The sequence below is a fragment of the Anguilla anguilla genome, chromosome 9 (genome assembly GCF_013347855.1).
Source record: "Anguilla anguilla isolate fAngAng1 chromosome 9, fAngAng1.pri, whole genome shotgun sequence".
Taxonomy (NCBI): domain Eukaryota; kingdom Metazoa; phylum Chordata; class Actinopteri; order Anguilliformes; family Anguillidae; genus Anguilla; species Anguilla anguilla.
The window spans coordinates 8,890,083-8,916,825 of NC_049209.1; the positions used below are offsets into that span (position 1 = coordinate 8,890,083).

At 42.6% G+C, this 26,743-nt stretch overlaps 1 protein-coding gene across 2 annotated transcripts; it reads left to right on the forward strand.

The window, feature by feature from the left end:
• Positions 1 to 1,999: 1,999 nt before the first annotated feature.
• Positions 2,000 to 24,751, forward strand: LOC118235050 (leucine-rich repeat transmembrane protein FLRT1-like). 2 transcript variants are annotated; one of them, XM_035432019.1, is made up of 3 exons: positions 2,000 to 2,103; positions 15,184 to 15,869; positions 21,305 to 24,751. In XM_035432019.1, the coding sequence occupies exon 3, from the start codon at positions 21,467 to 21,469 to the stop codon at positions 23,570 to 23,572; it is 2,106 nt and encodes a 701-aa protein (XP_035287910.1). In that variant the 5' UTR covers positions 2,000 to 2,103; positions 15,184 to 15,869; positions 21,305 to 21,466; the 3' UTR covers positions 23,573 to 24,751. The 2 variants fall into 2 exon arrangements, with proteins under 2 accessions (XP_035287910.1, XP_035287909.1); XM_035432018.1 differs by lacking the exon at positions 2,000 to 2,103 and adding an exon at positions 2,237 to 2,866.
• The last annotated feature ends 1,992 nt before the right edge of the window (positions 24,752 to 26,743 follow it).

A 26,743-nucleotide genomic window follows, 5' to 3' on the forward strand; every position in this document is an offset into this window, starting at 1 on the left:
GATCAATGCACTTAATGCTGAGGTATTAACACAAGAGCAGTTTACTGACTTGACAATCAGTGCATTTCACTATCGTGAAATGCACCATAGGAAATGGTTCATTGAAACCACAGCACAGAAAACAAGCCGGCTCATAATATTTGCAATAATAATGAGCCCAAATGACAAAAATGTTGGAACGTAAGCCTGGTATGACAAGCTGCAGAAATTGTGCTCCTAAATAAAAATTATAAAATCCGTCCATTATCTATACCCGCTTATCAGGCATGGTGGGGGGGGTTCCTGGAGCCTATCTCAGTGTGCATTGAGTGAGAGGCAGGAATATACCCTGGACAGGCCACCAATCTATCGCAGGGCACACACACCTTTCACTGTGAGGCGACAGTGCTACCCACTGAACCACCGTGCCGCACAATTTATAAACTACAAATGAACACAAAAGGAAAGAAAGAAAAATTAACAAAAAATTTTATCACTCGTAAATATTACAAGAGTAATTGGTCCCTAGTGACGCCACTGATGGGAAATATATTGTAATATTTATGATTACAGGTAAGAAGGATATATAAATGTTTTGACACCCCCGACATGTTGTTTTTACCTCTTTTGGGGGGGTCCAAGTCGTAATTATGGGGGTCAGACCCCCCAAAATCCACCCATAATTCGAACACTGCCCTTCAATAAAAGCTGAGAATCTGCACTTTAATCTGAAACAACATGAGTACAGAGCCAAATCAAGAGAAAGGCATGTCTTTGTCCTAAACATTGTCATGCTCATGGTATATACAGTGCTGTCTGTAAGTATTTGGACAGTGACACAATTTTTGTTGTTTTGGCACTCTACTCCAGTACAATGGATTTAAAATTAAACAATGAATATGAGGTTAAAGTGTAGACTGTCAGCTTTAATTTGCAAATTTAATTTAATTTTCAAACTATGCAGGAATTTCTTCCCTTTTTACACAGTCTGCCCTTTCTGGGGAACCAAAAGTAATCGGACAATTGGCTGCTTGTCTGTTTTTTGGCTAGTTGAGTTGAGCTGTGTGTCATTAGTTCATGCACAAGAAAGATGCAAAAGTTCTAGAGTCAATTCCTGGTGTGTTTGCATTTGGAGCCTGCTGCTGTTGCCTCTCTACATAACAACCAAAGTAAACCAGTCGTCATGTAGAGAGACAGTAAACAGGCTATTTTTGGCTGGAAAAATCTGAATGAATTGATCAGAGTCTAAATTAACTGTTTGTTAGCAAAAATACACTTGTGAGCTTAGCAATAGCAAACAATCTGGTCGACCATGGAAGACCACTGTAGATGACTGAGTGGATGACTGAATACTTTCAGTTGTGAAGAAAAACTGTAGAGTTCTGGAAGTTCTTATGGATGGGTGAAATGAGTATTAACCTGTTCCAAAGTGATGGAAAGAGAGAAGTGTGGAGAAAGAAAGGAAATGCTCATGATCCAATATGTGTTAAAGCTTGGGTGTGTATTGCTGCCAGTAGAACCGGCTCACTTGATGATGTGACTGCTGAAGTTTACAGAAAAGATCCAACCATATCCCTGAAACTCACTGAACAGTGTTTCACATTGCAGGAAGACAATGAACCCATACTTTTTTAGGGCCAAAAAATTGAATCTTCTTGATTGGCGAAAGCAATCATCCAACTGAATGCGTGTTTTAGTTGCTGAAAACAAGACAATAATGAGGCAATAATTCCTGGAAATAAACGTGAATTGAATATGGCTGCAGTACAAGCCTGGCAGAGCACTGCCAGAGAAGATACCCAGTGTCTGCTGAGGTCTATGGGTCGAATGCAAAGGGTTTGCAATCAAGTGCTAAATATGATGACTTTATTTAAGAATAGGTACATTTTTCCAATGACTTTTGGTCTCCTAAAATGGGGTTACTATAGCTATATAAAAAAGAGGTAATTGCTACAGGAATCACTTGATATGGAAGTGAATGAGTACTCCAGCCTCATACTGAAGCTGACAGTCTGCACTTTAACCACATATTCATTGTTTCGTTTAGAATCCAATGTGCTGGAGTACAGAGCGGAAACAGCAAAATTTGTGTCACTTCCAAAATACTTACGGACTGCACTGTAGGTAAGTAAAGGCATGTGCAATATGTACGTATGCATCTTTTTACAAAAATAAAGTCTATTTAGACTGTACTTTGAAAATTCCCGTTTCTTTAGCTTCTATCCTTATCTTCTAGGCTGAAATATATTAGCCTACGCGTCGTTTTATCACATCCTCTTTCCCCTTGTTTATTCGTCTCTGCCACTATTATCTCAAACCAGTGCAAACGCACAAACCGCACAACAGTCACAATTGAACATTGCCGTTGCTATCCTCTGTAGAGAAAACAAAGTGTAATGCGATACGAATATAAATTATACGACTTGAAGAGAGAAAAGAAACGGGAAAAAGCAGTGAGATATTTTACGGAATGTCAAATACGCATACGGCATTGGATGTTTTCTGACAGACTTACTGGTTTAACACATATGTAGTTTATTGTATTACAGCCTGTATTAATTTAGCGACGGTGGGCGTATTTGCACTGAAAAGAGCGATGAGGGAGGGAGCGAAGAAGAGAGGAACGTATGGGGCAAACGACGGACTGACATGATGACTGACTGACACACGGGCTCAAAACAACGCTGGAGACTTTATTTGGAATTACAGACCATTGAAAGCGGATGTTAGCTCCCCCTTCACCCCTGAATGACAGATTTGGGGGGAGCTGTCGATTACAGAATTTTTTAGAGAAATAACACAGAGGGAGAGAGCGAGAGAGACCGAGGCGGAAAACGAAGGCGGAAACGGGATGAAAGGAATAGAAAAGGCAACGGTTTTAAAAAAGGTAGGATGACTTCAGTTTAATTTCAGAGGTACAATTAATTTCTGAGAGCTGTGATTTTTTAAGTCCTTGTTTTCAGTCTCTGTCAGGTCAGGTTGACTCCCCTAATTGTAATAGCATATTAGGCTATGCACTGAGAGAAAAGATACGAGAAAATGTTTGTGCTTTATATTGTTATTACTAGAATGTTTTGTTTCATTATTCTCAAAAGAAATGAATAAGATCGTTTTTGGTTATTGTAAAAGGAAGCGTGGTTATTGTAAAACGCAAGCCCGCACAAATGACACACGTCGTGCTTATTTAACTGTCTGTACATGTTAATGTTTTAGCTATGGTTTCGTTTGTATGTTTGTGTATTCAGCTTGTAATTCCGTTCTCATTCAGTCGCCGCCAGTAATGCTTTGAGAAGAGAAGAGTAAAAAAAACGGCCGGGGTGGGGGGGTTCAAATTCGGAGTCGAAGTGTTTAAACACGCAAGTCAATGAATGATGGAACAGGTTGAATGTGCAGGCACTTCGAGCTTGAGTTGTAACCATAATTGCGCAAATGTATATTTTAGCATGTTTGTTTGTGCGTTTGTCGTATGTTTGTTTTGTGTGTGTGCTTGCATGTGCGCATTGTGAGTGTGTGTTCGCATGCGATTGGGGTGGGGGGATCTAGGAATCATTGACTCTGTAACTGTGTGTGTGCGTGCGTGCGTGCGCGCGTTTGCATTCGTGTGTATTGGAAGATTGTGTATATGTGTAATTGGTGTGGACTGAGGGACTAGGAATCATTGACTGTTTGTGTGTGTGTGTGTGTGTGTGTGAGAGAGAGAGAGAGAGGGCATGTGTGCATGTGTGTGTGTGTGATAGAAAGAGAGAGAGAGAGAGAGAGAGAGAGAGGCAGAGAGACTACAATAGTGCTGCACATTAGATATGAAATTAGAATAAATGGCCATTCTTTGCACCAGGGGCAGTGAACAGTTGCTTCAGCGTTTTATGAATTATACTGTTATGGGATACAACATATATGTTTACCTTTTAAATAAACTGGTAGTCTCTCCTCCTGTTCAAGCTGTCCACTAACTGACACTCATGCAGGCCACTGCCTCAGAGTCGCACTGCAACTGGACTGGCTCCTGTGGTGACATTTCTGCAGCATGGCCATGCCCACTCAGCACACTGTGGCATTGTCAAGTACAATGCACTGCATTACATTACAGTTTTACAACTATCACAGTAGCCTTGTGGTTAGGGTGACCTATCCCTGCACTGTTGAAAACTAGACACTTGTATAGTAAAAATATGCTGAAGCCCCCAATCGTTGTAGTTTCAAGTAAAACTCTACATTCTTAAAAATAAGAAAAAGTGGTGCTTACTGCGTCTGCTTGACACTAGAATTTGTGTAAGTGCCCTGTGTTAAAGTGCCCTGTTCTGTTCAGGATGGATGGGAGGGATGGGGGGGGGGGGGGGGGGGGATTGTGGTTGTGGAGATGCTTTGGGCTAGAGAAATGGAGATAATCTCCTACCAAAATGAGTCATCCCCATTCAGGAATGGGTGCCACTGAAGGTCACTATCACAAAGCACAGTGAATGAACCCATTATGCATTTAGCTTTCTCCAGAATATTGCGGTATTACCAGGAGTATATTTCCAAAATTCATTATAATGTCCGTTTCCAAATCTATTTCTTCCTCCCCACGTGCACATGACTGGCCTCATGTCTTTATTTTTATCTATCTCTTTCTGTCCAGCATGTTTTCCCTCCTATCCCCCATCATCATTCTCTTCTGTCTTCTAACCCTGCTTTTTTCCCTCCCAGAAGGACATTGAAATCATGTTTTCCTTCTCCCCACCAACTTCCATGAATCTCCTGGGATGTGACTACTCTTAGCTGTAAACATGCAGCATGCCTGTTGGCTATCTCAATCCATCTCTCCCCCATTCCCTTCACCTGCTCTCTCTCTCTCTCTGTTTCTCTCTCTGCCTCCCTCTCTCGTTTTGTGCCAGTGCCTAGGAGTGCACGCCAGTGTGTATGCCGGTGTGTGTGCATGTGTATTACCGGCACCTTTATGAGATTATCCTTTGGATAAATATTAACTCCCCATTTAAGAGTGACTTTCAAATTAAAACCAGGGAAGAGGCTGTTCAGTGGCTTCCACTGCTCTGGTGGATTCTTGTTCAGCTCGTGATATAATGGAGGTATTGCCATTATTTTGGCTGAGCTGCTCACTCAGTCGCTAAATGAGTGCTGAAGTGAGGGACACTATCTCCTCTAGCTCTTCTTAGCCCCAGATTAGGCTAATTGACTAGGTGTTACATTGCCATATAGTGCTCCGATCTTATGCAAATGAATTAAAAATATAGATATTATTCTAATTATTTGAATACTGTTTTATGTTAATTGCACATTGGAATTTTGCTAAACAGTTTGTTCGTCTAACATTGGTTTCTTTTTGTCAGGTTGTAGGCTTTGAATTAATTTCGCTCAGCGTTTGTTATCGTATAATATGCACTTTACTTGGCAAGAAGCTTCAGTGAGGTGGTTTTTAACATCTTTTATAACGGGACCTTCTATTTTAATTGGAGTGTCAAACAATCACAGATTACAATACCTGAAAATATTGATACATTAATCGCATAGAATTGAAAATGAATGCTGTTCCAAATGAAACACTGCACATCACTTTATTACAAATCAAACCATTATGAGAGCTAATAGATACATTCCGAAGGATACTAATTCTTAGAAACGGATTTCATAAAACAGATGCAAATGTGATTGTTTCATGATGTGCAAGACTGCTATAATACAGTACTGCAACTCCATGCAGAAATGTGAATAAAGGACAGAGCAGACACACTCACACTGCAGTAGGCTATACTGCTATGATACCAGGGGGCTGCTTGGTATTGGAATGCTGGAATTTAGTGTAACATTTCTTAAACCTTGCCCCCCCCCCCCCCCCCCCCCTTAGTTCAATCCCTCTTACATGCCTTTATATTCCTCTCTCTGTACTTTTTACCATCCTCCCTTTTTTCTCAGCAGACCTTTTCTATACCCAATTTTTCAGTTTTTCCCCCAATCGTTGGTGTTCTGTCTCTCAGCAGATGCTGTGTCTGCATCTCTCTCCCTCACTTGCTCCCTGTCTCTCTCACTTCTCTCCGCCTCTTTCTTCTGAATGGCCATGGCAATTCGACTTCATCAGAAAGAGAGGGGGAACAAAAAAAGAGGGATAAGAGAGAGAAGGGAGGGAGGAGGCCTTTGGTGTGTTTTATAATAGCAACTCTGCATTCTCCTTCTATTGGCTTAATGTCTCTCCTCTCCATCCCCTTTCTCAATAGGAAACAATTGGCAACCTGTAGGGTGCAGTGAACATGCCAATACAAATACTGACTGTAATTTAACAGCGACAGACATTCTACATTCTCTCATACCGTAGCAATATTATGGTATCTCTCTCTGTTACACACGCACATGCACATACACAAAGCTACAGTGGACAAAGACACTCTCAGTCACAAGCACACACAAACACATATTCATTCAAACTGCGTTACCAAAATATGTATTCAGTTAGTTTTTAAATATGACACTGTCTGTACACTTGTAATCCAGTGCCATATTTAAAAACTAGACTTTCGCACTTTGTCACTGTGACTACATGGCTCACTGGATTATGACTTAGCCACACAGATCAAGACCAACCCAGCAGTGTCCAGGCAACCAGATTAATGCCACAACGATCTAAAATAAAGAATGCAGTCTCCAATCCTTGTTCTTTTTTTACCTGTTCCCAAGAGGCTATATCCAATTAGCTCATTATCGTCAGAAGGACCGATAACGCTCAACAACAATCAATTAGTATTCTGCTGGCGGCATTCCATGAAAGAGCTCTGGTCCTGGGGTTTAAAGGGCTTATTCCTGAACACACATCGATATGCTATTTCAGTGAAACAGTCATTTTGGGCTTTTGATACTGAAGTTTACTAAGGTGAATCCAAATGTTTTTTTTTTTTTAATGGTTTTGGGAATTCCACTTTAAAATCTACTTTTTTTATGGATCTGATAGGTAAGATATAAAATATCTGTTAGTGCACATTGTTTCAATGGTCAATTCCGGTGTTTTGAGAAAATGTATAGAATTATCAACAAAAAAAAACAGGAAGTAATTATTTAATTAATGATTTTGACATCAAGAATATTCCCTAAAATTCCCTATGCGAAGAAACAAGGGATCCATTGCTATCTGCCTGTATATATATTTTTTTTATTCAATGTGTGATTTTGGTTCCCCTTGAATTAGTATTTGATATTTCAAGATGCCAAACAAGAGCAACCTTCAGCATGAGGTTTTCTACTTGGATGCAGTTTGGCATCAGACAGAACTATGGCAGCAACGGCAGCATCCAATCCAAGATTATTGCAGTACGGTGTGATGTTAGTGCAACACCAGAGATTGAACTGACACACAACATACAAATGCTATTAAAGAGGGGGAATGGGGTAGGGTGTTATGGGGGAGACACGCACAGACATAACTGTTGGAGGAAGAGAGTAGAGATATAGAGGTGGCAATCTGTGTGAGAGCATTTTATATATGGTGCTTAGGCTGCCTCACGTCATTAGTGCAGTATGGTGAACAAGCTTTAACGTTGACATAGATTGAATAGTCATTTTTTCTTAATGTATGGGTGCTTGACAGTGCATTCACCCTCCATTGGACAGAACCGTAGAGAGCTGATGAGATATAGTTCCATACGTGTATGTTGTTCAATTCAATTCAAGTCAACTCAATTTTATTTCTATAGCTCTTTTTTTACAAAGGCCATTGTCACAAAGCAGCTTAGCAGAGATCCAGGCCTGAACCCCCCCAAGAGCACGCCTAGGGCGACAGTGGCAAGGAAATACTCCCTGGCTGGTAATAGGAAGAAACCTTGAGCGGAACCTGACTCAGAGGGGGAACCCATCTGCCGCTGGCTTCTTCTAACTGAAAGCATGGCATCTTACCCAAATCACCCAAACTGTAAAAAAAAAGACAAGCAAAAAATGCTAAATGGGATCCTTTGTGGAGGCCCAAACATAATTAGTTTGAACCAGCGGATTTCATTAAATAAGAAAAAGGCAAAGCAAAATGAGATCAGCTCAGATACGCAATTCCCACTGAAACCGAAAAGGAGATTTGATGCGGCCTGTGCAAATAGAACCCGGAGGCTGGGAGCAGGAGAGCATCATTACAGCGTACAAACGCCTCACAGACCCGGGCCACGGCCTTGGTATGCCATAACAGCCTCCACCACAGGGACCTCTACCGCATGTTCCGGATTCCTGTGCTTGAGTTTAGTAGCCCTCTGGTAGTTTTGCTATGCAATTTATGTAAAAAATTTTCACCTATGAGATTAAGAGTACCGTTGGTATATTTTACGCAATATCTTGGTCATACCCTATGCCAGGGCTGCCCAACCCTGCTCCTGGAGATCTACTGCCCTTTAGGTTTTCCCCCCAACCCTAACAAAGTACACCTCATTCAACAGCTAGAGATCTCATTGAGCTGCCAATTAGTTGAATCAGCTGTGTCCAAATTTTGGTTGAAAATTTAGAGGATGTTAGATCTCCTGGAACAGGGTTGGGCAGCCCTGCCCTACGCAATCAAATTATCCTCAAGGGGTAACTAATTAAATAAGTAAACTAATAATGAAAACGTTGCTGTGTTATTGTAAACGCCTCAGAATTGACGTGGCATGGTAGTCAGGTTTTAGTATAATATTAGGTTCATTAATAAGTGACAGTAAAGACAATATTTTGTGGAGGGTGTGACAGAAAAAAGGAAAATAAGTAAAAGCAGGCAGAGAGAGGGTACAGGACAGGATGGTGAATGGAAGAAAAGGGGAGGCAAAGGAGGAGAAGAGAATGGATGAGGAGGAAAGAAGAAGGAGAAAGAGGCCAAGATAGTGTAAAGATGAGGGCATGTAAGTAAAAAGGATGGGGTGAGAGATAGGAGGCTTGGGGAAAGAAGAAGGGGCATGTGAAGATGAGGACAGTGACACATTTGGCGAAAACAAGTGGTATGGGGGGAAAACGGAGGAGCGACAAAGAACCAGTAAAAGAGAGAAAACAACAGAGAAAAGGAGGTAAACTTTCTACCTTTGACATAGTCTTCTCTTCATATATATCTCTCACACAAGGTGTGTTTTTTTGCCATTTTCTCCCATTTTCTCCCCAATTTAGTTCTTATACTAATTCCCCGTGTGGACCAGCCACATTTCTGGTCGATGCGTTATCCTCTGTTGGTCTGGGGAGGGTGCGTTAGTCCTGGTCGATGCGTTATCCTCTGTTGGTCTGGGGAGGGTGTAGACTGGCTACATGGCTCCTCTTGACTCCACATGCAGTGGAGTCATCAGCCGCTTCTTTTCACCTGACAGCGCAGAGTTTCACTGGGAGAGTGTAACACGCTGGGGAGGCTCACACTATCTCCCCCAGAGGTTCACGCTATCTCCCGCATTCCTGCTGAATAGGCGCCCCGACCAACCAGTCGCTAATGCAACAATCAGGACTCATACCCTCACCGGCTTCCCGCCCGCAAACACAGCCAATTGTGTTCGTAGGAACGTCTGACCAAGTTGGAAGTACTGCTGCCGGGAATTGAACCCGGGTCTCTGCGGTGGTAGACGAGTGCTTATACCTCTACACTACCCAGACGGCCCGAAGGTGTGTTTTAAATGACTCAGATGTTTGAAAGCCTGTGGGAGGTGTCAACGTGTAGACCCATTAAATCATTAGGGCCGATTCATTATTAAGTCTGCTGCAGCTGCAAGCTTCATATCAATATTCATGTTCTGTGAAGGAATAGAACAGATGAATTTTGGTGGTCGAACCGGCAGACACATACATCCATGCATGGAGATGAACACCTGCACACTGAAACACATGCATATGCAAACACAAGTATGACACACAGTACACACATGCGCGCACACACACACACACACACACACACACCTACACACACACACACACACACACACACACACACACACGCACTGCAGAGAAGTACTGTAAGACGATCTGAACTTCTAACAGAAGCTGTAGATGTAATCTCCCCAGCCCCCTTGACACTTCAGAAGACCAGATATGGTTCATTTGATCAGACTTTATTGGTAGCTTCTTTTTCAGACTTGACTGAACACTCCTTCTGACTTGAGGAGACCGGCAGTGCTGCTCACTGAACTGAATGGCTCAAACGTGCAGCTCTGTCTCTCGGAGAAGGAAGTGATTTCAGATGGAAATTGCCATTTGTAAACGTTCATTCTTCTTAACTCAATCGACTCAAGCTGTCATGTCATTTGTTCGAGGCTCCATAATAGGGAATTGACCAGAAACACTTGCTGTATCGATTAACGACCTAAGAAAAGCACCGTAAATCGCTCTTCTTTCTGTGAATGTGCCGCTCAGCACATACTGTATTACAGCCTCATTCGGAGCGGGCAAGTTGAAGTATGTGTTGGATGTGATATTTTCTGACGCTCTTTGCAATTTCCTCTTTCTCCATTTTCCCCCTGCGTCTCCTTCCCTCTCAGTGCACTGACCTTGTCCCCGTGGCATGCGTTGCCTATGTGTGACTATGACAGCAGAGGGAGAGGGGGTGAGAGCAGGAGGCAGCTAGCAAGAGCACTGAAGTATCCAGCACTTAAATTGGCTGTTTATTTCCAGTCACTGCATCATTAGCACAGATACAGGGAGCAGCAGAGACACAGAATGCGTGTGCTCGCGAGTGTGCGAATGCGTGTGTATGTATGTGTGTGTGTGTGTGTGTGTGTGTGCCTTTGCATACATTCATGTTGTTGTGTGCATAATATAAATGTATGCATGCATGTGTGTTTCCATGTGCATGTGTGTTTAAGCAGGAGAGATAGAGAGAGAGAGAGAGAGAGAGAGAGAGAGAAGAAAATGGGGAAAATAACAGCATGAGGAGTGGAAATGGAACAAGTCTGAAAAAGGCTGACGGAAGGACGGTGTGAGGAGGGTGTTAGGCAGGGGAGTGGGAGGTTAGAAGCACCAGAATGAAAATACAAAGAACAATGCAGTGGGTACGTGCATGTGTGTGTGTTTGTGTGTGTGTGTTACTTGCGTGTGTGTCCATACAGTACATAGCTACCAACTGTGTATGCATTTACATGGCCATGCATACTAATACTCTTACCCTGATTATGGCAATACACTGATTATTAAAATGGTCATTTAAATGCCTTTATCTGATTAAGTTTATTGGTATAAGGTCAATTTGGCATATTCAAAACTCGATTAAGCCACGTGCTTTAAATGTTCTGGTGCATGTAGGTGTCTTACTCTGATTTCTTTTGTTTTTTTGCAAATGCACACATCAGGCGGAAGATCCCGGATGAATATAAGCATGGCTGCCACATACACCATTTCTGTTGTGCATAGGCCAATTATGGAACATTACTTATGTCCACGTGTACCTAATAATCTAAATGCTGGCATAAACTGATTACTCCCATTAATTGGGGTACTGCTGTGCATGTAAATGTAGCCAGTATATGATGTATGATACAGTGCTTGCCCCAGTGAGAAAGCATGTAGGTTATATATATTGCAGTGCTGTTATGGCACTCAACTGTAGCCTGTGACAGCTTTACTGATGTCCTCCCTCTCTCTCAGGCATGTAGACATAGCCATTTAACTGCCAATAAAAACATTTAATCAACTAATAATGTACCCAGGACAGTTAATTAGTGCTCCGTAGCCAAAATTAATATTTAAAAAGCCCTCATATGGCTTTCTGTTTACATTGCTCTCTTCTCGATCCCTCCTTTCTCCCCTGCCACATTCAATCTCTCTTTCCATAAAATGGCCATACCCCCTTCTCACATTCATTCTGTCTTGCTCACATTGAATTCTCTCTGTTTCGCTCTCTCTCTCTAGCCCTTTCCCATACAGTAGGTACATTTTACTTCATTTTTACTTCAATCTCTATCCTGTCTTTCATTCCTTCCTCCTCTTTTATCTGGCCTTTCATTTCTCCGGCTCGGCTTCCTGCTCTTCTGTCTGAATTAGGCTTGTCTGAACTCATCCGCCTCAATGCTGGGGAAGAAAAAGGCAGAGGACACTGCACGACTGATCGAAAATTGAAAGCTACGGAGAACTGATAGGGAAAGAGCAGAGATGGATGGAGAGATGCTGAATGAAATCTTGAAGTGAAAAGGATATAAAGCCACTGACTTTAAATAGGCTGGGGGGGGGATAAGGGTGACTGACATTTGAGAACCCTTTATTTGAAAATGTAAATAAAGAGCAGAATCCAGGCAACATCGAAACCCTGGGACTCCTTGTTAGAACGTTTATTTCTAATTGCACCTTCACCTCTGTTAGGTCAACACCCACACCCGCTTCGCATGTGTATTGTAAATTACACCGTCTATTGCCTTTTTCCCGCGAACATTTCAGTGTTGTTTGTTCACCTTTAAAAAGCAAACACAAGATATAATCTGGTCATATCAAATGTCCTTCTGCTAGCCTGGTGTCATTTTTCAGAGAAAGAAAGGGAGGGAGAGAGGGAGACAGAGAGAAAATGAGCGGAAGAAAGTAAATTGAGCGTCACACACTGCATATGGGATTCTTTTAATCAACTACCCTAAAAGAATTCTTGATTGGACTGTTACACTTAATGGAGGAGTTAGAGAGAGAGAAAAAATATCTGGGAAAAAGGGGAAGAGAAGAATCCTTCTCTCACATTTTTCTTCCTTAATTTTTAACTCTTCCCTACGTTTCCTTCTTTCTTCTCATCCCTCCCTCTGGCCCTTTACGTTTCATACCTTCTCTGTCCGTGGCCCTCTCCGTGAATGGGCGCTATGTGCAGCTGTGTTGAGAGTCCAGTCACATCGTCCTGTATCTCTGCGCGTATGTCTTCTGAGCCCCATCCAGTGACTGCTTCCATGCTGATTACTGTAGCTAATCAATATCAAATCATAGCGGCAGTCTCCCAGACAGGCTGTTGTAATGCACAGCATGATACTTCTGGCAGTTATTTCCAAGTCAAATCTTATTTAATAGGGTTGTAGTGTCAACATGACAAAGATATGAGCATAGCAAATACTGCACAGCACCTTTGAATGTTAAAGAATTCTGATAATAGGCTCATTTTCGTCCCTTGAGTGTCACAGAGGTACAGTTTAGAGTGCACACATTTGGGCGTACGGGTCCATTATAAGCCTTAATGAATACTCCATCAGACAGCCTCCTTGCTCAGCTGTAATTCAGCAGACTGTTTTTATATCACTGGGCTAAAGTAGGACTGTTGCTCTGTACTGAGGACAAACAAATGTGTAACACAGTACTAAAAACCGAGAACAGTGTTCTGAGCATATCTGCCATGGCAGTCATTTTCACTTCATTTTGATCTAAATCAAATCAAGTCAATTTACTCAGTATCTGATCAAACATCTGATCCATGACCCATGATTGCCCAGAGAGAGAGAAAGAGAAAGAGAGGAGAAAGAGAAAGAAGGTGAGAGAAAGGGAGTGAATCTTTCATTTTTTTGAGTGAGACTTCCCTTTATTAAACATGCAAAGCCTCCACAGTTCCATAAAACCAGACCATGATGTACCCATCCTAATAACCCCCAGTCCTATTCCAGACCCTCCACTCACAGACTCAAACAGACTAAAATAAAAAAGCCAAAAGCCAACAAAAAATACTAAACACCACTCAATCCAAGCATGTCTTCATCTCTTCATCATCTGCCACAAATCCTCTCTCAGTACACACCATTCCTGTTAATGTTGCCTCATCACTCATTATTTTGTGGTACTCAAACTCCACCCTAAGGTATGTAGACACTTGGCCCCTATAAATGAAATGTGTATCGATAACCCAAAGTTTGTTCATACAATTATTTCAACAAATTTTTTTTATAGTTTTTCCTGATCATACAAAAGTCATCAGCAATGCCTCCAACATTTAATCCAGTACTGATCCATACGCCCAGCCATACATGAAACATTTTCATCTTGGCAACTCTGTTCCACCTTCCTGGACTGTTTAAAAAGGAGTAGAAGTCAGAAGGGGTGATAGAGAGAGGTAGAGAGAGAGAAGGGAAGAGAAAGAGAGAGAGTTCCAGTTGGTGGGGTCATTCAGTGCTTGACTGCTGCTTTGATACGCACAGAAGCATATAAACACATGCAGGCACACACACGCGCACAGTTTATCAGTGACTGACCGGTATGTTAAACTGCCTCATTTAAATCTTGCTCAGTCTGACAGTCATTTCTGCCTCCAAATTATATGCCGATGAGTTCATAACCCTCCCTCACTTCTCTCCCCTTCTCTCCCAGCCTTTCTCTCTTCCTAAATGATAAATTGAAAGGAAAAAATGAGGTGGCTACGTGTATTGAGTTGTTAAATAGTATGCCAGACAGAGGAAGTCACACACTGACACATTCTCACTTTCTTTCTCACCCTCGCACACGCACATGCACGCAAAATCCAAAACACAGCCGTATTGACACAGGCACCTTGCTTGGATCTCAGTTGAATGGTTCTAGTAAAAAGCTGTTTGGCAGGACCGAGAGCCATGGGGAGAGAAAGAAAATAAAGGAATGACAGATGTCTGCAGGACACACAGACAGTATAAGCATAAACAGAAACATAAAAATGACGGCAAGCTGAACAAACTGGAGAGTGAAAGGGACTTTTCTCTCTCTCTCTCTTTCTCTCTCGCAGACACACACACACACACAGACACGCTTTCAGTCTGTCTCCATTTCATGCATTGTCTTGTCTCGTGTTCTACATTAAGCCTGGTTTTCCCTGTGGATGAGAGTGTAGAGGATTTTACTTGACTATATCAAAGTGCAACAAAAGATATGACTGACACATTGATTGACATGGAGGCAAGCACGCAGCTTTTGAGTGTTTGCTTGGTCATGGTTTATTCATTTATTTATTTATTTTTCACATTTAAATAAATGTATTTCATTATTGAAATTCTTTGCATCTATTCCCAAGTGTGTTATTATCTCTAAATCTGTACTTATCAGGGAGTGTATAATCAGAAAAGTAATCAGATTCGTAATTCAACTTCAAAAGAATTATAACAGTGCATGGAGACAGGTCAGTGAAGATGGTTAGAGTAATATAATATGATAAATGAATTGAGTATGTTTGAGGAGAAAATACTATACTTGAGGTACAGTAAAACATCATTGCCTGGATGGCAAAAATTATGATTTTGCTTTATGTTTTTAATGTAATGTTTGTTATCCCCCCTTTCTTTTCACCTATACTGTGAGATTTGATTAATAAAGACTTTGCCTTTTCAGGGTGATGCTGATGTCCCTACCGTGACGTACACACAGAAACCAGGATTCAGCTTTGGTGCTGTGAACTTCTCAGCAGAATAAAAAGAAGCAAAAATTTAACAAGCCTGAACAAAACACCGAAGACAGAAGAATGGGCAATCTTTGCTCAGAGAATAAAATGGACTAAGAGCATTATTTACTTACAACTTCAGTAGGGTACCGTTTATGGACGCCAAAAACAATCACTTTCTGTCTATGATCAGGTTTCCTCAGAACACATTTATGACCTTGCGCAACCTACTGTTGAATTGCTCCGTACTTGAAAACGTATTAACAAACTGGATTGAAATTCAGCTTCATCCTTTAACTGACTAGCTGGATGGGGACGGCAATGACTAGCATGTAGGTGACTGGATCAGCCAGTAGGCCTAAACAGACACAGCGGGATCAAGAATGGTTGCTCTGGGAAGGATTGAACAGAAGTCCTGTCTTTCACCATGGTGGTCCCAGCCAAGCATCTTAGTCTACGGAGGAGAGGACATCACTGGGCACTGAATCTGAAGACAATCCCAGGAAGGTTTTACCACCCTATGGATTGCTGAAGATAGCTTTTCATCACACCACTGTTGTGTTAAATTCAGCAACCGTACACATAGTACACAGGGCTGGAGGACCAACCCCTTCCGGTCTTCAAGCAGTGTTTGGAGGTAAGGGTGCATTAGCTGACTTCAGTGATTTCACCTGACAGAGGGGCACTACAGAAGACCAATGCTCAGAATTTCAGTTTTCAATTACAGTAATGCTGAAACAAAATGTCTATTAATGCGTGTATATTATAATAGTAAACATGTTGTTCTTCTTTTGATTATGAATCGAGGGGACATGGATTCTTAATTAATTTGTGTTTGGTAATTTCTTCTTCTTCTTTTTCTTCTCATCACCAATGTTGTTGTTGTTGTTATTATTATTATTATTATTATTTGTTTTAAGTAAATAAGTGCATTGCATTTCAGAATAGTTTTTTCTGCCGAGCTGGAAAAGAGGATGGCTTACAATGCTTAAAATGGGATTTAAGGACTGCTTAACTGAAGACTAGAACAAAGAGCCGGTATATGCACCAGAGGGATAGGGTGTACAGTGTACAGGAATATTGAAAAGAACAGTTGTGAACTGGAAGAAAGAGAATGAGAAAAGGAGGGAATGAAAGGAACAGATGTAGTAAAGGAAGAGTGCGAAAGCCCTAAATGGCAGAATGTAGATAAATATATGCACACGAAGGGAGAGAGAGGCCTTTGAAAGAGGGAATGGTGATGAAACACAGGATTTAAGGACTCTGTGCGAGAGGCGGAGGGGAATTGTGATTCGGCAGCCTCTTTATTCATGCAGGGCATGTACAGAATGGGAAGAGAATGCATGGGCACACGCATGAGCGAGAGAAAGAAGGAGAGAGAGAGAGAGAAAGCGAGCTAGTGAGTGTGCTCGATTCAGAGCGACAACACAGCTCTCTTTTTCCACATTCACACATCGCAAAATGTGTTCTGTTTTTTGTTTTTTGTTTTTTTTTCAAGTGTGCCTGGTCAAACAAGGTGTGATGAGTGCTGACTGTATATGACAAAGGACCAAAATGCATTTTTAGACAGAGCTCAGGTTAGTGGCTGGTCAGATATCACATGATAGCAGTTTGTTTCCACCAATCAACGCAGGCTGTGTACACATGCAGAAGCTGAGAAACATGGTCAAAGCCCGATCCATGTATGCTAATCCATTGAAAAAAGCATTTGCCGAACGAACCTCCCTTTTATCTTAATATCATGATCAGGGCAATTTGTGTTGGCATTATGTCATATTGTATGCTTTTAATTCATTACAGCGATTGGCTGAAGCGATTTTCCACTTCGGTAAATGTGCTTCCACATGGACTGCGTGCAGCTGCTCAGATGGAATTTGATCGTTGATAAAGTTTCATTTTGTGAAATAGATGAGCATTTACTGAGCTCACTGTGCATTGCAGAGAATGATGCAGAGTGGTCGATCCCAGCAACACTAATTATCTGCATGTTCTGTGAGCAGTTCAGCCAAAGCACTAATTAAAAAGGCAGTGAAATATAGCACATTTATGTTCATGTAGTCACACACACACACACATCTATATATATATATATATATATATATATATATATATATATATATGAGGCACAGTATATGCACGGAAATGTCTTTTGTGGTGATTTCTGCTGTGTAAAAAGGACAAGAGTTTGCAAGTGGGGATAGACTTTATTACACCGTTATTGAATGTCCGATACAAATTAGCATTAATTAATCAGTGTATATCTTTTCACGGATTATCTTGATTCTTGATGCAGCTGAGCATGAAATGTGATGATGGAAGCTGGCTCAGTGAGACCAAAGAGGATACGTGTCCTTTGAACAATCATTTTGATTTGTGAAGATGTATAAAGCTAATTTCTAAATTCTGCTTAGTTCCTTCAAAATGTTTCAAGGCGCAGTACTTCACAGAATCAGAATACCTGAACCGTCAGTGGTGGTAGCTGGCTAAATGTACACAGACATACATGTAAATAATGGTAGACACATGCTTAATGTACATTCTGGAACTTTTGTAAATTGCTCTGCAGTTTTAGAAGGGTTATTTACTTTTACTAGTGTTGAATTCCATCTTTCATCTCTCCTCCAGTAGTGTATATTTTCTATCGGTTAAATTTGGTCTGAAGTTAAATGGGTAGAACAATGAACAAGTCCACGTGTTTTTTTCTCCAAAATTCCTTTTCTGATATAGGTTGGAATCAAATGTAACTGCAATGCAATAGATATTGCAATATGTACATCTTATGAAACAGAGATATTTCTTCCTCTCTCTCTCTCTCTCTCTCTAGCTCTAGCCCACGTTTGCACGCGCTAGAGCAGATCTGGTGAAGTTTGTGGTTGGGCAAGCGAAAGTGACGATTTTGAGCACAAGAAAACACCATATGGGAAACACCAGCCCAGCTGATGTCGTGCTTGTGTTTCCTGATTAGCTCAAGTATTCCCAAGTGAACAAAATATCATACTTAAAGTATACTTTTAAAAAATGTACGAAATATACTTTAAATGCATATATACGAATTATGTACTAACTGTACAAATTAAATTGGCTGTGTTTTAAGTGTAGTAAATACACTAAAGTTTGTATAAATTTGCAACTAGTGTACTTAGTTGTACTTGCACTGAGTCCACTAAATTGGGACTTTAAGTACCCATTTAAAGGGTGATTTTTAGGTTTTGGCAGTTCCCTGGGTTTAAATTGATCACTATTTTGTTCAAAATATACTTTAAATAGCATGCAATATTAGATGGTAGTATAGAAGGATATTTATAGTGTAGTAATATCACAATCTATACTATATGTTAGAAGTGCATTTTAAGTACAAAGCCATCAATCATAACACAGATACTATATTAAGTAAAATATAAATCCTTCCAATATCTAACCCACTTATCCCTGTTCAGGTTTGTGGTGATTGCCCACTGCACCAGCATGCCATGTCCTTCTGATATATCATCATATTCATTTTCTGCTCTGTTGTTTTCTTTTTTTTTTTTTACAAATACACTTCATGTAGGAAAAACACCTAACTTTATTCTGCTCAAATGAATAACTGAAAGAATATGCTTATACTCATAAACATATACTTAAAAGGAAAAAAGTGGATAGCCTTTAGCCTGAATAGGTGTTAGAAAAGTGCGATAGTAGTTCACTTTCCAGGGGTGGAAACAAAGGGCTAATTAATTTGCTGAAACCATACTTAAATTTCATTAATTGTAAGTGTAATTTGGTATCCTTTTCAAAGGTATACTTTAAATATGATTAAATAAAATGATATTTAAAGTACAGTATAATTTCAGAAGGTATAATTTACCAGGATTAAAATTAAGTGCACTTTTCATAAGTATACTACAATGCATGTTTAGGTTTAAGTGAAGTTTAAGAAATAATACTAGAAGTATGCTGTCTAGAGATTAAAATAAGATATATTTTATATAAGCACCGCTATAAGTATATGCAATTTAGTATACTTATTTGAAGTGCACTAAAGTACAAATTAAACCACAGTATACTTTTTAGAAGTACACTAAAATACCACTGAAATTATGTGCGATTTAGTATGCTTATTTGAAGTACACTGATATACAACTTCATCATATATATATTTGGAAGTATACAGTACTTTTAAAATGTAAATTTTAAGCATACTTCAAATTAAATAGAGAAACTAAGTAGAAATTAGAGTTCACTTGAAATATTTTTGTATAGTATTTTAATACACTTAAGTATCCTTTTTATTATTGTTATTCAATAATTTCAAGCAATTTATACCTAGATGGTGCTTACAATCTTGCTTGTGTTCATTAGAAGAAGGATAATTGCTTATTAATATTTGAGTATGGCTCTTGGATCAGTTTTATTTTTTCATGTTTGTTTCTTTTTCTTTTCTTTTTTTGAAGTGATGTTGAATGAAATGCAGTTTGAATAAAAAAGTTAAAAGTCTCTCTTTCTCACTCTCCCACTCTCCCTCTCTTTTTCTCTGTCTCTATGCCTTTCCTTTGTTTCTTTCTCTGCTTCTCTGTCCCTCTTTTTCTCTCTGTCCCTATCTTTGTTTTTCAGTGTAAATTGACACTGCCCTTCCCTGTCCTCTCTTGGCCCAATCAAATCCATTATTGGCATTGCTGCAGTGCAAAGTATACAGCTACTTTACATACTGTGTGCTGTCTGGGGCGCCCAAGTGTCTGCATTGGCCAGCTGAACCAGTCCTCAGTGATCCAAACACATTGTCCCCAGTTATTACCGCATCCAGTGAATGTAGAAGCACCTTCACCTACACAAAGACAAACTCACATGCACAGACGTGTATGACACTGTAGCCTATGTACAGCCATAGCCTATGTACAGAACCTTAGATATCCAACACCCCTCTATCACTTCATGTTCTCTCTCTCCTTCTTACTCTCCCTCCACTTCTTGCTCTCTCAATCTGTCTCTTGAAAGGAAGTACCCAAATAATACTGTTTTTTTTACCAATGCATGTTCAGCTGTTCCATCTCATTCCACTGTATTCAGTATGCCTCTCCCAGTGACAAGCTGTAATATGAAATTAGCCTACCTGCAAAGATTTTTATTTTTCACAAGTACAGTAGCATACAGACAAACTTCAATTGCAATTTGTGCCAAAATTTAAGCTTGCATAGTTATAGGTTGGCATGAATGTAGCATATTACACAGTCCGTGATTTATTATTTCCAATTAGTTCTTATTTTTGAAGAATATTCATTGTAGACAGTGCACATCGGTATTTAAAAAAATATATATACTGCCTCCATGTCTCAAAGAATAAATAAGCTACTGTGGCTTGGTGCCAGACATTTATGCATATATTATCTTTCTACACGTTGAAGATTGCTGCATTTGTATATATTTACATATATTTAGTAGTAATTTTAGGCACCTTTGGTTTGTTGACTCTCTGATTATAGTTTCTCAAAGCATTTTCATAAATACTGCACCTTGAGTGAGTGGATTAGGATAGTTGTTTGCTTGACTCTGAATAAGCAATTAGGAAAAATAATTAAGACATGAGACCAGAATATAAATAACAGCTGCAGTTGGCCTGCACTGCACTGCAGCATAGAGTTAATCCTCATGTATTGCAGCTAATCCATAACATTGTTATTGTCTGTTATGCAGCAAGGTAGCAACACAATTACATTGCTTCAGCATTGTAGAGAAGTAATAATGCTAAAGTCTGTGTCTGCGAGAGCAGTGTTTCAAAACTTTTAATGCCATAATCTAGAACTGATGAAACCGCATAATTAATGCAAATGCTTGAAGTCCATTGTTTGGTGATTACATTTAAGGGATCTAAGTGGTTGTACACAGCATAACCACTCGTCTGAAATGTTCCATTGGGGGTATGGCTAGTTTAAAAACACAGCTCATTTGAATAAAAACAATTAAAACTTTTTTCAGAGGAATGAATACATAAAGTATATTGAATAAGATCTGTCATTACACAGTTCATACCATATAACCCAAGGGATCCATTGTGCTTGTTTGCTTGTTCATATTCTTCTGTCTTCTTTCCAACAGGGAGTTAGGAGACTGAGAAGACTGCACAGATCTCCAGACTTCAGCTGATTGGACAGGAGTACGTACACAGCCGAGCTTTGAACTACTCCATCCCTGCCCGAAATAGAGGGGTGGAGTCATTTTTTTTTTAGAAAGGGACTGGAGCAGATCTCTGAAATCAAAATGGCTCCCGAAGGAGTGGCGGAGCTCCGGGATTGGCTCTTTCTGCTGCTCCTGTGCCTGACGCTGCTGGCCGAAGTGCTGGAGTTCTCCGCAGCCGCCGCTGCCGTGGCCACCCTGGGAGGGGAGGGAGACGGGGAGGTGGTGTGTCCGTCGGTGTGCCGGTGCGACGAGGATTTCATCTACTGCAACGACCGCGGGCTGAGCGCCATCCCGCCGCTGCCTTTCACCGCCACCGTGCTCTACCTGCAGAACAACCGCATCGACAACGCCGGGCTGCCCACCTCCCTGGAGCTCCACATGGCCGTCCACGTGGTGTACCTCTACGACAACGAGCTGGACGACTTCCCCCTTCACCTGCCGCCGTCGCTGCGAGAGCTCCACCTGCAGGACAACAACATCCACACCCTGCCGCGCCCCGCGCTGGGCCGCCTGCCCCTGCTGGAGAAGCTGCACCTGGACGACAACTCCGTCTCCACCGTGGGGATCGGGGACCAGGCCTTCGCCGGCAACCCGCGCCTCCGCCTGCTCTTCCTCTCGCGGAACCACCTGTCCAGCATCCCCTCCGGCCTGCCGTCCTCCCTGGAGGAGCTGCGCCTGGAGGACAACCGCATCTCCACCATCCCCACCCACGCCTTCCGCGGGCTGTCCTCCCTCCGCCGGCTCGTCCTGGACGGCAACCTGTTGGCCAACCAGCGCATCGCGGACGACACCTTCTCCCGCCTGTCCAACCTGACGGAGCTGTCGCTGGTGCGCAACTCCCTGCTGACGCCCCCGCTCAACCTGCCCGCCGCCCACCTGCAGCGGCTCTACCTGCAGGACAACGCGCTGGCCCACATGCCGCGGGGCTCCCTGGACCGGATGCGTCAACTGCAGAGGCTGGACCTGTCGGGCAACAACCTGACCACCCTGCCCCGGGGCCTGTTCCGGGACCTGGACAGCCTGTCGCAGCTGCTGGTGCGGGGGAACCCCTGGTACTGCGGCTGCAACCTGCGCTGGCTGCACGACTGGCTGCGCGCCCGGGGCACCGCCATCACCGTGCGGGGCCTCACCTGCCAGGGCCCCGAGAGGGTGCGGGGCATGGCCCTGAGGGACCTGGCCGACCAAATGGAGGAGTGCGACAGCGGGGGCGGGGGCGGGGGCGGGGCTGTGGGCGGCGGAGCGGGCGGCGGCAGAGACAGGGGGGACGGCGGGCTGGCCGCTGCCGCCTCCTCCACCCTCTCCTCCCCACAGGGCTCGCTCTTCACCCTCAGGTCCAAGCGGCCCGGCCTGCGCTTCCCGGACTCCAGCCTGGACTACCCGCTGGGCAGCAGCACCGCGACCGAGACGCTGGCGCTCAGCGTGAAGGCCCTCACGGCCGACTCCGTCCACGTCACCTGGCGCGTCCCGCAGCCCACGCCCTCCTTCCGCCTCAGCTGGCTCCGCCTGGGCAGCAACATGGCCACGGGCTCCATCACGGAGACGCTGGTGCCGGGCGACCGGCGGGAGTACCTGCTGACCGCGCTGCACCCGCGCTCCATCTACATCATCTGCATGGCGCCCCAGCTCGCCGGCTCCGGCGGGAAGAGCGCGCTCGCGGGGGACGGGGCGGACGCGGCCGAGAGCCCGGTGTGCGCCAGGACCGAGACCTCGGACCCCGGCCAGCCCGGTTCGGATCGGGAGGAGGGGGACGGGTCTGAGCCGCTGACCGCCCTTCCCCTGGCGGCGATCGTCGGCGGGGCGACGGCCCTGGTCTCCCTCGCTCTGATTTTCGCGGTCTTCTGCTGGTGCGGGCACCGGACTCGACGCCTCTCTGCCCGCGAGCACTCTGGCTACGGGCGAAGCGGCTCGCGCCACAGCAAACACTGCGACGACTACATCGAGTCAGGCACCAAGAAGGACACCTCCATCTTGGAGATCCGGGGACCTGGCTTCCAGATGACGCCCATGGCTGCCCGGGAGCAGATGCATGCCAAGCCCCTAAGGGAAGATTACATCATCCACACTATCTTCCCTTCCAATGGTACTAGCCTTTACAAAAACACCCAGCCTGTGGCGAGCACTAGGTATGGCACTAACCGTGGATACAGAGGAGGAGGAATCCCAGATACAGACTACTCATACACGTGATAGACCTCTCTGTGCTGTTATATATAGTCTTGATCCAGAGCTGAGACTCTCAGACTGGTCTCTGAAGCACCCCTTTGTGCCTATTGGTTATTGTTCTGACTAATCCCATTATTTACTGTTAAGAGACATGTGAAGGGCAGCTATGCCCTTAGAAATCGTAGCATTACTTAACTGAAGTCTTGGTAAATATACCTCTTCAGGTGACATATTGGCAACACCACTATTTTCCTGCAGCGATAAACAGCGTGTACCTTTGTAATGTACCTTTCCCTCACGGAAACTGGTCAGGCAAAAAAAGAGAGAAAAATCAAGCATGTATTTACTTGCAGTTTTCCATATTTTACATTATGTAATACATTTATATGGTTGTATTCTTACTGTAGCAGCTGAAGTGATTGACTCAAGTAAGTGACTCGAAGGTAAAACAGCATGATTCAAGCCAATGCCCCCCCCCCACCCCCCCCATCCCCCCCGCATACCCTTACTGTTACATGACACAGACACAGAGGAAGTTAAAACCACACACTGTGTCCTCTTGGTCATGAGCACAGGACACTGCATAGAAGGACCATAAGTACAAACAGATAGGGTTAGGGTTAGGGTTAGGGGAACGTTCCAGCACACTGTACTCTTCACTGGCTTTGCTCGTAGTCATGATTTGCTGTGTCATTGCTAATATGATGGTGACAATTGTGTTGACAAAGGGTCCCAAAATGCCGTCTGGTTTCTTTAAACAGGAGAAAGGAAGGACGTGGTTGTGATTGTGTGTGTATGCATCTGTGTGTGTGTGTGTGTGGGTGTGCATGTGTGCACACAAGCATGTGCAAGTCATAGGGGAGGGGACATGCCAATGTTTCATTCTTTGAAAAGGAACTTGCTATCCCAAAAAACTGCATGTTAAGTAGGCAGCCCCGTTTTTGCTGAGAAACTGATTTACAACTGACATTAAGCTGAGTATTCAGAATTTAGACAGCACCAGTGTAGAGCCTACACACACGGTCATGCATTACATATAGCCTATGCCTCATGCTCCCTTTCCACACCCTTCAAGGTAAGAGAAAGTCTGATTATTTTTGTGTGTCTGTGTGTTCAAAAATATGCACCACACAAGTGGTGTGTGCGTGTGTGTGTCTATGTATGTCTGTGTGTGTGCACGTGTGCCAGTCTGTCTGGGTAACAGTGGTGGGTAGGGGGGTGGGGGGGTAGGGGGTGGGGCGGGGGGGCACCAGGTATTAAGTGATCAAGTGTCAGCAGTTTACATTCTGTAAATCACTGGAGTGTCAAGTGACGAAAAGACAATCATAAAGGGCAGATCTCCATGTGCGCTACAGACATAACTTCTCATTAAAAATGACAAGCGCTGTCATTGTCACTGAGAATGACAATTATAGATAGCAGTCTCCAAGGAACACTGAGCAGCAACTGAAAGATTTACACTTCTGTTCATAAAACTGGTTAGTAAAGCATGTCACCTTAAGACTCATGAACACAGAAGTTGCATAGTGCAGGGCTGTTAAACAGCAATGAAAGTCCCTCCTCTGAACTCAAGATGGGGGCTGGAGAGCTGGAAAAAGGGGGGGGTAGAGAATTACGCAGAAAATCAGGGAAAATACGAAACCGTAACACTGTGGACCGGTTGACTGTAGACATCTTGTGTGGTGGAGCAAGAGGTAAAGTGATTTATTGCATTGGTTTGTACATTGTGTAAGCCTTTTTCCTGAAATTACAATTAAAATGCAAATGAAGCAGCACTTATTAGTTATAGGAAGGGGGTGACGATGCAGATTGGAAAACAAAAAATAGCATGAAGACGATACCACATGAGCTGCAGAGCACGCACATGCGTATTCCCTGTCATTTCCTGTTAAAACATGTTGTATGAGTGTTCTCCATTGAAAGCTTTGAACTACTGCAGCACTGTTTCAAAGACAGCAGCAGCTGCAGGCTGTATGCTCTTGGCCCTCTGTTTAACTTTGCAATCAGAACAAAGCTGGGGAGGGATCTTCATATCCCAAATGTAATAAAGGCAGAACACATGTGTAGATGTGACAGACGGAGAACAAGTTTTTTTCCTGAAGTTTCTCTTTTTAAATAAAAGTACCTAAATTTGAAATCATATAAAGCAAAAAAAAAAGGTTTTGTGAAACTTCAGACTGAGCTTCATTGTTTGTAAGAGTACAGGTTTTTTCCAAGAAGTTCTGAATATGAGATGTTTATATCCTATTTTATGTACAGTAATTGACTGTCTCCTGTTTGTGTGCGTGTGTGCGTGTGCATGCGCGTGTGTGTGCTTGTGTATGTGTGTGTGTGTGTGTGTCTGAGTACATATGTGTGTACACATACTTTTGCAATCCTTCACACACACATGTTTTGAAACATTGATAGCCATGTCATGTGTTGGAACCTATAATATGATTAAACCTTTATGCTTTCATTTTCAGTGCAAGCCTAGACTTTGATATTGCATTTTGTTTATGTGCTGTATTCACAGTTGAGTTTTTTCCATGTCATATGTTTACATATTACCTTGGTTTTTTCTGAATCCTTCAGAATATTTCACAGTACTTGTGTCATCTTTTCTGTTGCGGTTCCAGCTGTTGTCCATAAATACAGGTGTCTCCTGCCACTCTCTGTTCCCCTACCTCTGCTGAAAATCGGATTTCTTCATTTTCACGAAATACCATAGAATGAGATTGCAAATGAATACTGAGGGCAAGACTGTTTTGCAAACAGGTGTAAGTGCATTGTGAGTGTTTTGCTTTTAAAATCCTGCCAGCGTGTGTTCTAGTGAGAGCAAATCATATGTTTTCACCAAGATTAAGGTTAAGGAGAAGGAAGCATTCATTTACTGGGTCCCTGTAGGTAAATGACCCTTGCAGACCTTTCAACAGGCATACCATGCTTTTACCATTTTTATTATTTTTAAAAAGGATGGCAACTGTTATCGGGGATATTGTATGTGTTCTTTTTTTTTCCAGTTGAGTTTTCCACAGTATTTTTTGTAGGTTGCTGCAGTTAAAATATTGTTACCTCTGGATATTGTTGTAAATCAAGCAGAAAAGGAATTGCTTTGTCCAGAGGCTGCTTATTTTCTATGTGATTAAAAGAAAGATGTGCTAACCTATTTATGTGCATTTATTCATCAGTTTCCTCTGTATTCATCATTGTGAA

Excerpts from the sequence above, each read along its gene's own strand:
- LOC118235050 (XM_035432019.1), top strand. The coding sequence starts at position 21,467 with ATGGCTCCCGAAGGAGTGGCGGAGCTCCGGGATTGGCTCTTTCTGCTG.